Source organism: Portunus trituberculatus, chromosome 43 (assembly GCF_017591435.1).
Source record: "Portunus trituberculatus isolate SZX2019 chromosome 43, ASM1759143v1, whole genome shotgun sequence".
NCBI lineage: Eukaryota > Metazoa > Arthropoda > Malacostraca > Decapoda > Portunidae > Portunus > Portunus trituberculatus.
This window is the reverse complement of record NC_059297.1, coordinates 10,399,411-10,411,910: the sequence shown is the minus strand read 5'-3', so window position 1 is coordinate 10,411,910 and position 12,500 is coordinate 10,399,411. Positions and strand designations below refer to the sequence as shown.

At 40.3% G+C, this 12,500-nt stretch overlaps 1 protein-coding gene and 1 long non-coding RNA gene across 3 annotated transcripts in view; one reads left to right on the top strand and one right to left on the bottom strand.

Moving 5' to 3' along the window:
• Positions 1-12,500, top strand: part of LOC123518263 — a 294,645-nt gene that overhangs the window by 19,289 nt on the left and 262,856 nt on the right. The gene's annotated exons all lie outside the window — the stretch shown is intronic.
• Positions 1-12,500, bottom strand: part of LOC123518261 — a 210,020-nt gene that overhangs the window by 31,320 nt on the left and 166,200 nt on the right. For both annotated transcript variants that reach the window (XM_045278988.1, XM_045278987.1), the window contains one exon: positions 1,060-1,190. In XM_045278988.1, coding sequence (XP_045134923.1) covers positions 1,060-1,190 — 131 coding nt within the window. The remainder of the gene's footprint in view (positions 1-1,059; positions 1,191-12,500) is intronic.

Here is a 12,500-nt window from a genome sequence, read left to right as displayed (position 1 = left end):
GGGGAAGAACGTCGTAAATATCGATGAAAATTCAAGACGAAACGACGAGAAGGGGATCGCTCGGAAGTTGAACTCTAGACGACAAAGTTAGATGAGAGAACGAAACTTTGCCTCATACGTCAGCATTATTATGGGCAAAATACAGCGGGTCACTAACATAAAACTAAGGCGGGGAAGTGAAAGAAGAGCTGGAGGACGAGGTAAAGGAGGAGGAGGAGGAGGAGGAGGAGGAGGAGGAGGAGGAGGAGGAGGAGGAGGAGGAGGAGAGAAAAGGGGTGGTGGTGTGTTTTAAATGGCCTTGGTGATGATGAAGAGTACCTGTGGGAATGGTCAAAGAGGTTAGGCGAGGAAAATTTTCTTATGAGCCTTAGCTGAAGCCATTAATATTTTACTAAAAAGGAAAAGTGTTAAGGAAGAGAAATAAAAGAGGTAATGTACGTTGGACAGATAAAGATGAACATAATAGAAATAGACTTGGAAAACTATAAAATCTAAATGACGGAGATAGAAAGAAAAACAAAAATAAAGAAAACAGCATGCAAACTACAAAAACTGCTGATGAATATGACACTAAAAAGAATCAAGCCAAAATAAATGTTTTAAGGGATATCTGAGAAATATAAAAAGAGACTATGAGTAGGAGAAAGAAAGAGGCTAGGAGAAGGAAGATAGAAGAGTCGAGGAGGAGTCAAGAGCACACATGTAAAACTACATGACAAGTACTGCAGGTGTCTAAGGCAGAGACAGGGTAGCAGAAGCAAACACTAAGAAAATGGTGAGAGAAGGATAACAAGAGGGAAGTAATAAAATGCAAGGGGGAGGAAAGTCGGATATGAATAAACGAAAGCGTGGTAGGAAAAGGAAGGCGAGGAGGAGTAGGAAGAATGAAACCGGAGAATAAGGAGAAACGAGGAGGAAACGGACGAGGCTGTGAGAAAAGAATAAATTGCAAATAAAGAACTGCAACTGAAAGAGGAGGAAATGCAGCTCGAGAGGCAGAAGTGGATGAGGTGAGAGAAGAGGAACAAGTGCTGGGGAAAAACGCTGTATCACACTCACGTTATGGTACCAGATGACGCGTTTATAAGGAGGGTTGGCAATGATGCTGCACTCGAAGTAAACGTCATCTCCCTCCTTCAGGCTTCTCGGATCCAAGGGGCGTCCCATTGAAAGATCGACCACCGGAGCGTCTGAAAGAAGGAAGGGGAACATTACTAATCATTTGCCTGCTTATAAAGCAGTCCTCTTTTGTGTTTTACCGTTCATTACTTACTCATTATTGTTTAATTTCTGAATGAGTTTAGAGTAGAGTGTAAGAGAATCAGGGAGGCACGTTGATGGTAGAACATAATGATAGACAGGAACACTTCATAAAATATCGTCCCCTTGGTTAAGAGTTATTGGCGTAGGTTAAATGCATTTCCTTAACATATACATAAATTTAACTAGGGGAGAAGCACAATGTATTACTTGGAATCCTGTGCAATGAAACTTTACGATCCTTATGTCTATTTGCCGCTGTAGCCTTGCTACATCAGGCGCCTCGCCCTGCAAGTCCAGCCCCACATTATTATAGTGCAGGCATTCAAGTAGCACAGCGGTGAAATGTTCTTGAGACGGGATCGAGGATTGCAGAAGTTTATAGGTATAGAACTTAGAACTACAGTAAGATAACTAGCAAATTTTCTCCAATTGTCTATTAGTACCTTTATCTTCTCAATGGCATTTTACATTCTTGTTTCTTGATTGACATTAAATTCCCTATTTATTCTGTTACCGGCCCGTAATTGCTTTTTTTTTTATTTCTTCTTGGATCTTGTTATTCTAAGCTCACGATAAATTTATTGCCTCGTATCATGGAGGGATGAGACTGAGACACGACTCTGATAGAACACGACAACATATCATGTTATGAAAGAACCTGCGCATCTTAGTGTTTGGAATCTTTAGTAACATCTGTACACTTACTTCGGATTTTTCGGTCCGCTAAGAAACCAGCATCTTTATATCACGGTAGGCGTCAGGAATTACCACTTATACACTAAAGTCACAGAGATTCGATGAAACAACATATCCATCTCTCCATTATGTAATTTTGCATAAATTATTATTGGCAGAGGCTTATAATTCACCAGCAACTTATTAATAGATCACTAGATATCTCAGCGTTCGTTCTTCCTTTGAATTGTCTTGTATCCACCAGCGCTCCACATCAAGAAGGCAGCTTGAGTTACCATTGAAATTCAGCACACACCCACTTGATAGATCGCTAGGTATCCAACTATATATTTTCCTTTCAGTTCATCAGTACCACACATCAAAATCAAAAAGACAACACAAGTCACCATTTCAACACTGCACAGTACCTACAAACACCACTCACTATCACCAACATCCATCACAACAATGCATCACCTATTATGACTGCGCCTCACACCACAAAAATGCGCCACGCCTCACCACACAGCACCACCACACATTTCCGTCCTCTCTCCCCGCTCGCTCCTAAACTCCACCCCACCAGCGAGTACTCCATTATCCACCAAGCACCTCACGGCATCCACCGCGCGGGCATTATACCACCTCGCCTTCACCACTACATAACCATCCTTCACCACCACCATGCTGCCACTACTCACCACTCATAGCTCACCACCACCACAGACCAGCCCAGACCTGTCCAGCCCCGAGCGTTTCGTATCTCACTCACCATAAACACACCTGCAGGTCTCTCTACTACCTGCTCGTGACAGAACGCAAAACTGGAATAGTTTTTTTTCCTTTGCATTTATATTTCTTCCCTTATAATAGTTCAGCAGCAAGGGAAGAATTTAGATGGATAGACGCATGTTGAGAGAGAGAGAGAGAGAGAGAGAGAGAGAGAGAGAGAGAGCTAGGTTAATCACTCAGGATGCTGAAGAGGCGGTGTTTAATAGAGTCACCCACAGGAAACAGCAGACGTGATGCAAGAGAAGGCGAATAGAACAGTCATTAAGACAAAGTGGCTCTGTGTGTGTGTGTGTGTGTGTGTGTGTGTGTGTGTGTGTGTGTGTGTGTGTGTGTGTGTGTGTGTGTGTGTGTGTGTGTGTGTATGTGTATGTGCACCCCGTGCGCGTGCGTCCACGCGTGTGCGCGTGTGCACATGTGTATTATGAAAACTTTTGTCTCTTGACATGACATGTTCAAATCTTCCGCCATCCTCAGGTAAACTGAGAGAGAGAGAGAGAGAGAGAGAGAGAGAGAGAGAGAGAGAGAGAGAGAGAGAGAGAGAGAGAGAGAGAGAGAGAGAGAGAGAGAGACTAGTATGTAAATTTATACTCATGAGTTGAATTACCAATGACATAAGAAAAATTAATTGCAGCAGGATTGTACAGCGTTTAAATATTTCTCTCTCTCTCTCTCTCTCTCTCTCTCTCTCTCTCTCTCTCTCTCTCTGTGTGTGTGTGTGTGTGTGTGTGTGTGTGTGTGTGTGTGTGTGTGTGTGTGTGTGTGTGTGTGTGTGTGTGTGTGTGTGTGTGTGTGTGTGTGTGTGTGTGTGTGTGTGTGTGTGTGTGTGTGTGTGTGTGTGTGTGTGTGTGTAGCTGCAAACTCTATGCTTTACAACTTTCGTGCAACCTAACTCCCGTGCACTTACCTCTCATTCCCTTGCATATGTTTTCCTTACATATGCAGAGTGTGTTTGTTCTTCGTAAAACTTGCAACACTAAGCGTTTTACGTGATTTTCCTCCCTATGTGCAATTTTATATTTGAAAAGAAATCAAAAGTTAATCACGTAAATCTCATTACAAAATCATTCGCGTCTTTTTTTTCTATTATTTCTTTGCGTCTTTTTTTTCTATTATTTCCCTCTATTACGGAGTTAGAATAAATCAGTAGAAACTTGTATTCGCAAAGGTTTGGTATTTGATTTCGACAACTCCACGAACGTTTTTTTTTTTTCTAAGTTAATAGCTTTTTCAGGGTTATTTTCTTGATTGCTAGAATGGTAAGACTCCTTTATCTTCAATGAGAATGTAGAACCTGATTAAGCATCTTTGTGGTCTTCAAAAATAGTATTCATGATAGAAAAATGAGTTTTCACATACATGTCATGGCTTACATTCAAACGCCCTTACATTGTCTCCTGTATATTAATAGATGATAAACACATTCTTCTTTTACATTGAACTGTTTAAAATTTGAAACTTTTTTGAGAAGGGCGCTTTAAATTAGCGGTATTGACGAAGAGTTCTTGGTAACGGTAAAACCGGTTTATCAAGCATTGGAAAGCATTATTTCTAGATGTGTTTTTCTTTTCAGTTTAATTTTTCTTTTATATATTCTAGGAGAGAAAAGCCCTTACATATGCAATGCATATAAGAGAGATAACTGAGCCCTGTTAAAGAAAAGGAAACCATTGTTTGGAAGACAATACACGAGTAATAATGAAGAAATGCAATACGTATGTGAATCCCTGAACAAAATTTCTCATCTTGCCAGAAATTGTACGAACACTGAAGTTTAACATTTTGTAACTTCACTACAGGTACATGATAATAACCTCCGAGTTAGGCATAAGCGATTACAAACGTATGGTACGTTTTTTGCTCTCTCTCTCTCTCTCTCTCTCTCTCTCTCTCTCTCTCTCTCAAGATAACTCTATCAGGTGAGGCATACGAGCACCAAGACGCCGCGAAAGGAAATGGATCACCACTCGGCACACGTATCACCACCACCCACTCCTCATCACCATCCATCAGGCCACACATCACCGCCCGCCACTCGACTCTACCTTTCACTAACTCATGTCACCGCTCTCATTGCCTTGCCCTCCTCCGTCCATTACTCCTCATTATTATCCTTCATTTGGCTGATACCTATCACTTGTACCCATCATAATACCACACCATCAACTTGTAGACCTAGAATTAATTATTGTTAGTATGCTAATGAGTAATGAAAATGTTTTGCTTTGTCATGAGATATATTTTTTTCTGAGTATTCTTTTTCTTTTTCTTTTGTTTTGCTTTTCATTTTTGGTTCCCCCTTGTCGTCAACACTTTGTTTTACATGCGAAGTAATCACAGTAATGGTTGACCATGTCTTATTAGGTGTTACTTTAAAACAAATGTTAGTAATTGTACCATGCTGAATGAATTTTCTTCCTTTACTGTCGTTCCCAATAAGAGGAAATGGTGAGTGAGCATGTGCCACTACCTTCAGTGTCTTTCTTTCTTCCTTTATAATAATACAATGCAATTAATTATAACACAGTAGGGGTCGACAAATTTGCTGGTGTTTGAATTTCTAGTGTGTTTTCTTTGCTTTTCAGATTCTCCTTCCCTCGTTTTAAATATTTTAATGTAGTTTATCGCTACACTATAAAAGTCAAGAGAGATGTTGGTGTTTGTGCTTTTACTGTATAAATTTGTTGTTCTTTTTCTTCCATTCCAAGCAAGTTACTAGGATGGATGGGGAATGTACCATAGCATTTTATGTCCTGTTTTAGTTGTTTTAAATAGCATAATGCAATTTATTACAGTAATGGAAAGGTCAACACATTTACCAGTGCTTATACTTTCCTTGTGTCCTTTTAATTTTTCTCCTCTTTCTCCTCTGTTTCTTTGTTAGTCCTAATCCGCCACCACATTCATCTGATAACCTCTAATTTACATAAAAATGTGATGTAAGATTTTTTCTTTGGCAAATCACTATATATTCATACTTTGGGTTATGGCATTTTAATTTCCATTAATCGTGATATCTTTTCGGAAAAGAAAATTTTAGTTTCTTCCTTGTGCGTATAATATTCTCTATCCATGCATTGTTTTCACGCACTTCAGATAGAGATGGATGAAGTAGATGGTGACGGGAGTAGCTGGGAGAACTTATGGATGCGAGAAGATGGTTAATGCGATGTTAAGCAATGATGAATAGTAATGAGGAATGATAGACGGCCAGGTGTTGATGTGAGAGAGAGGGATGATTATTATTGCGATAGTTGTAATAGAAAGGAATGAAGGTGGGTATAATGCATGGGGATAGAGATAAATCATGGCGGTAAGAAGAGAGTTAGAGTCCTATTGGTAATTGGGGTAAAGATGGTGTCGGTGGAGATGGTGATAGTGAAATATATAGATGATGAATGTGATGAGTGGTGATGTACATAAATCACAGGAAAAGATGAATTAAGGGTTCTTATTGATGGTAGCATTATGTTTGGTGATGGCAGGTGATGATTAGTGGTGTTGGTGGAGGTGATGGTGATAGTGATGGTTGTGGAATGGTGATGATAAGTGTGATGAAGTGACAGATGAATAATTTGGATGATAATGGGGGAAAAACTGATGATTCATAGCATTGATGGAAGGATGACTTGTGAAATACGTTTGATGACGCTGGTAATGGTGATAAGTGATGGCGAAATAAAGAATGGGAAATGTTGGTGGCAATAGAATATTTGGTGAAGGTTGGTAACGGTAATAAGTGATGGTAAAATAATAAAAAAATCGTAATGTTAGTGGTAGTAGGATGTTTAGTGACGGATGGCAATGATGAAATGGATAATGGATGGCGTTGCTGAAAGTGATGTGAGTGACGTAATGTGATGGAAAGTGACATGTGATATACTGATGAATGTAGAAGGCCGGCGTGGAAAGCTGAGTTGTCAAGGAGATTACACCCATTGAAAGTACGAGAGCGTGCTAAATACCATCCCTCGTAATACAGTCAATTTACTAAAGTGGCTTCAAGAAAGGTCAGGAAACGCCCGCGCACTCACACACACACACACACACACACACACACACACACACACACACACACACACACACACACACACACACACACACACTCGCACAAATTTCTATAGAGACAACGCATTTTTTTCTTTTATTTTTAACGTCAGGACCCAACCATCTCTACCTCCAATTGAGTAATCCCCGCTGGTGCTCCCCCTTGCAAGCCTCTTGTTCACTGCTTCATTCCTTTTTCTCCTTTTTCCAACATTTCTTTTTTGTTTTTCGCCACAGCCCATCCCTTTTCATTTGACCTGTCACATAGACGTATCTTTTTAACGGTATGTGTGTGTGTGTGTGTGTGTGTGTGTGTGTGTGTGTGTGTGTGTAGGGAGTGTTTACGGTAGGTGTATTATATTGCATGTCGCTTGGCTATTACATCCGTGGGTGTCAGCTGTGTCGAGAGCCAGGAGCCTGCCACTTCCCACTCTGCTGTGAGGGTGTAGCTGCGCCTAATGGAGGAGCAGCTGGCGCCCTGGTGGTGGCAAGATAGTGCACCCAGCACCGGCAGCACTCATTGGATTCCTCTTAGAGAAGGTCGTTCAGTCATGAATTTCGTAAAGCAATAAACGCATATGTGATGTGCCGCTTTACTTGCTGTTTTTAAGTGTCAGTTTGTTCCAGAGTTACATTTTCAAATTGGAATTATACATAACACGCTTAATGTCGGCCAAACAATAGTCGTATACCGGAAAAAGAAAAAAAATATCGCGATCAACAGTGTCATTATGTATTTTCTGCAGATGCAAGATTATAAAAGAATAAGTACATTGAGTTGTACACAGGAGCTTCCAATGAATGTGACACAAACCAAATAAATAGTTGGTATCATAGCATAATCTGTTTTCTTTTTACTCGTTTTTGCTCTTTATGTTTATGGGCCTTATTCAAAAGCCGATTAATAACGACTGTGCTATCGCAATATGCGGGTGAAGTTTCTCGAATATTCAGTTAAGTTTCCAAATATCATTTCGTATATGTATTGTTTTAGTTATCGTAACTAGTACAATCACTTAGTAGGTATGATGTTTGGTACAGTGGTTACAGCAGTTTATATTAATAATCGTGGTAGTAGTAGAAGTAATAATAATAGTAGTAACGGTAGTATTAGTATTAGTATTAGTATTAGTAGTAGTAGTAGTAGTAGTAATAGTAGTAATGCCACCAAAACTAGCACAATATTACTAGTAACTAGTAGTGGTAGTAGCTGCAGTGGCAGTACAAGTGATAGCAATAGCAGTGGTAGTAAGAGTGGTTGGTGCACCGCAACACCAAGTCCCTGGAAAAATCTTTTAGCTCACGCTGCAGCCTGTCACCGCCCAAAGTTACTCTCTTTTTTTGGTCTCACTGTCAGCATTTCGGTGACGGAGCAGGTGGAAATTAATCCCTCATACATCCACGACACTTTCCCTGATTCTCTTAAAATAGCAATGCTGGGAAGTGCACGACGACTTGAAATTCCCGGCAACGCGTAATCAACATGACTTGGAACTTGTTCCTTAAAAGATGTCGTTGTTAGCCTAACTTTATAGATAAACATGTAGCTTGGATAGCGTTGGACATGTTAAAATAATAAAAAATGTTTTCAGAGATTGAAGGATACTATTTTTTCTGAACATGAAAATGTACAATCTTTCTGATGTGTAAATTGTAACTATATAACTTTGACTTTGTGTGTGTGTGTGTGTGTGTGTGTGTGTGTGTGTGTGTGTGTGTGCGTGAGTGCGTGCGTACATGCGTGCGCGCGCGTGTGTGTGCGCATGTGAGTAAGTGCGGTACGCATTGCAGGAAACATGCTTTACTTTCCCTCCATATGCTTTACTCCTCACTCCAGCACTCTCATCCCCGCGCCTCCTCTACACTCCAGTGCAACACAAAAGAACAGACGGCGCGCGCGTCTCTGCAAGTCTCTCATTACGCGCCGGGCAAGTTGAGTGGGTCCTTTCGAACTCCATCCTTCGCAGGTATTTTAAAAGGAACAGAGATGGGATTTCACTTTGGTGCGGAGTGAAAGTGGCCTTGAAATCTCAGTTTTGTTCCTCCTTTGATTTTTATTGGAATTATTCAACGTGCGAACTATGATTCTAAGTTTCAGCAGAAGGTTTTATCAAAAGCTGCTTCTTACGATAAGTTTTCATCCACTTCCTTCTCATATTATTGTGGTTGATTACTTTTAGAGATCAAAGAGATAATGAGTTCAAAAAGAACCCTTAATATCGCCATAGGGATATAGCCAGTGTTCATTAATCAACTTCCCACAGTGTATTGAAAATTGTGCTATGAAAGCTTTTAAACCATAGATATTGTTTTGGTTTTCATATCTGAACTCTTTTACCAAATGCGAGATACGTCTAAAGAGTAATGGGTACTTTTTACGCATTCGCATTATTAAAGAGGCCGTTTCAAGAAAAAGCCTAGGGAGAAGATGCGAGATATTCTTGATATTCTTCTTCCCTTCAGATCTGGTCTTCAACGGTTTAGTAATATACTTGTTTGGATGGTTTGTTTTAGATTTATTCTTCTAAGTGATAACGTTAAAAGGAATAGCAAAATTGACTAATTGATACTATCACCAATGGAACAACAAAGAAACGCATCACAGAAAGAGGACACTGCAATATTTCTAATGAAGATACTATGAAATTTCACATGATCATTTTGACGAACAAGTAACGAATACTCCTGTACTGAGAAAATCACTCATAGTTATGGAAATGAGACTAGGTGACCTAACAGAAAATAAACTCTTGAAAGCAGCTTGAGGAAAACCTAATAATAAAAACGATGCAACCAAATATTATCGGGATTTCTTCCCCCTCCTCCCTCTCTCTCTCTCTCTCTCTCTCTCTCTCTCTCTCTCTCTCTCTCTCTCTCTCTCTCTCTCTCTCTCTCTCTCTCTCTCTCTCTCTCTCTCTCTCTCTCTCTCTCTCTCTCTCTCTCTCTCTCTCTCTCTCTCTCTCTCTCTCTCTCTCTCTCTCTCTCTCTCTCTCTCTCTCTCTCTCTCTCTCTCTCTCTCTCTCTCTCTCTCTCTCTCTCTCTCTCTCTTTAGTGTCCTCAGAAAAGTAGTATTGAATATTATTTATTGTTTTTTTTCTCGTCGGTCATTTTCTTGTTTCATAGTTGAACCACATTATCATTATCATTATTATCATTATTATTATTATTATTATTATTATTATTATTATTATTATTATTATTATTATTATTATTATTGTTATTATTATTATTATTATTATTATTATTATTATTATTATTATTATTATCATTATTATTATTATTATTATTATTATTATTATTAATATTATTATCATTATCATCATTATCATTATCTTTTGGGTGTATGGCCTTCACTTTCCCTGTATACAGACGTTCAGGTGAGAGTTAGTCATTGTTGATTGTTGGCGTGCCGTAGAATAAGCAGTTGGAGGAGACGCCGCAGAACGCCTGATTTCATAAAAGCTGTTTTAGCAAGAGATGAGATGTGAAGTTTCCAGTTAAGATTATGAGTAAACGACAGGCCGAGGTTATTCAGTGTGGAATAGGGGAGGCAGTTGAGTGTCATTGAAGAAGTGGGGATAGTTGTCTGGAAAGTGGTGTCGAGTTGATAGATGGAGGAATTGAGTTTTTGAGGCATTGAAAACTACTAAATTTTCTCTGCCCCAATCAGAAATCTTAGAAAGATCAGAAGTCAGGCGTTTTGTGGCGTCCCTGCGTGATCTGTTGACTTTCTGAAGGGTTGGTCGTCTCTGAAAGGACGTGGAAAGATGTAGGATGGTATCATCAGCGTAGGTGTGGATAGGGCAAGAAGTTTGGTTAAGAAGGTCATTAATGAATAATAGAAAGAGAGTGGGTGACAGGACAGAACCCTGAGGAACACCACTATTAATAGGTTTAGGAGAAGAACAGTGGCCGTCTACCACAGCAGCAATAGAACGGTCGGAAAGGAAACTTGAGATAAAGTTGCAGAGAGAAGGATAGAAACCGTAGGAGGGCAGTTTTGAAATCAAAGCTTTATGCCAGACTCTATCAAAAGCTTTTGATATGTCTAACGCAACAGCAAAAGTTTCACCGAAATCTCTAAAAGAGGATGACCAAGACTCAGTAAGGAAAGCCAGATCACCAGTAGAGCGACCTTGACGGAAGCCATACTGGCGATCAGACAGAAGATTGTGAAGTGACAGATGTTTGAGAATCTTCCTATTCAGGATAGATTCAAAAACTTTAGACAAGCAAGAGATTAAAGCTATAGGACGGTAGTTTGAGGGATTAGAACGGTCACCCTTTTTAGGAACAGGCTGAATGTAGGCATACTTCCAGCAAGAAGGAAAGGTAGAAGTCGATAGACAAAGTTGAAAGAGTTTGGCCAGGCAAGGTGCAAGCACAGAAGCACAGTTTTTGAGAACAATAGGAGGGACCCCATCAGGTCCATAAGCCTTCCGAGGGTTTAGGCCAGCAAGGGCATGGAAAACATCATTACGAAGAATTTTGATTGTAGACATGAAATAGTCAGAGGAGGAGGAGAGGGAGGACAAGCCCAGAATCATCCAAGGTGGAGTTGTGAGCAAAGGTTTGAGAAAAGAGTTCAGCTTTAGAGACAGAAGAGACAGTGGTGCATCAGGAGGAAATAAAGATGAAGAAGTAAAGTTATTGGAAATGTTTTTGGCTAGATGCCAGAACTTACGAAGGGAGTTTGAGTTTGAAAGATTTTGACATTTTCTATTTATGAAAGAGTGTTTTACAAGTTGAACAACAGACTTTGCATGATTCTGGGCAGAAATATAAAGTGCATGAAATTCAGGAGATGGAAGGCTCAAGTACCTTTTGTGGGCAACCTCTCTATCATGTATAGCACGAGAACAGGCTGAGTTAAACCAAGGTTTAGGAGGTTTAGGTTGAGAAAAGAATGAGGAATGTACGCCTCCATGCCAGACACTATCACCTCTGTTATGCGTTCAGCACAAAGAGATGGGTCTCTGACAATAATCATTCCAGGAAAATCAGCATAATACCTCCTCAGGTCCCCCAACTGGCAGAGGCAAAACGCCAGAGGCACCTTCGCTTTGGGGATCCTGAGGAGGATTGGAGAAATAGGACAAGATACAGAAATGAGATTGTGATCGGAGGAGCCCAACGGAGATGAAAGGGTGACAGCATAAGCAGAAGGGTTAGAGGTGAGGAAGAGATCAAGAATGTTGGGCGTGTCTCCAAGACGGTCAGGAATACGAGTAGGGTGTTGCACCAGTTGCTCTAGGTCATGGAGGATAGCAAAGTTGAAGGCTAGTTCACCAGGATGGTCAGTGAAGGGAGAGGAAAGCCAAAGCTGGTGGTGAACATTGAAATCTCCAAGAATGGAAATCTCAGCAAAAGGGTAGAGGGACAGAATGTGCTCCACTTTGGAAGTTAAATAGTCAAAGAATTTACTATAGTCAGAGGAGTTAGGAGAGAGATAAACAGCACAGATGAATTTAGTTTGAGAGTGACTATTGAGTCGAAGCCAGATGGTGGAAAACTCGGAAGATTCAAGAGCGTGGGCACGAGAGCATGTTAGTCGTTGCGCACATAGACACAACATCCAGCTTTGGAGCGAAGATGAGGATAGAGAAGGTAGCAGGGAACAGAGAAGGGGCTACTGTCAGTTGCCTCAGACAGCTGTGTTTCGGTGAGGATAAGAAGATGAGCTTTAGTAGAGGAGAGATGATGTTCTACTGATTGAAAATTATATC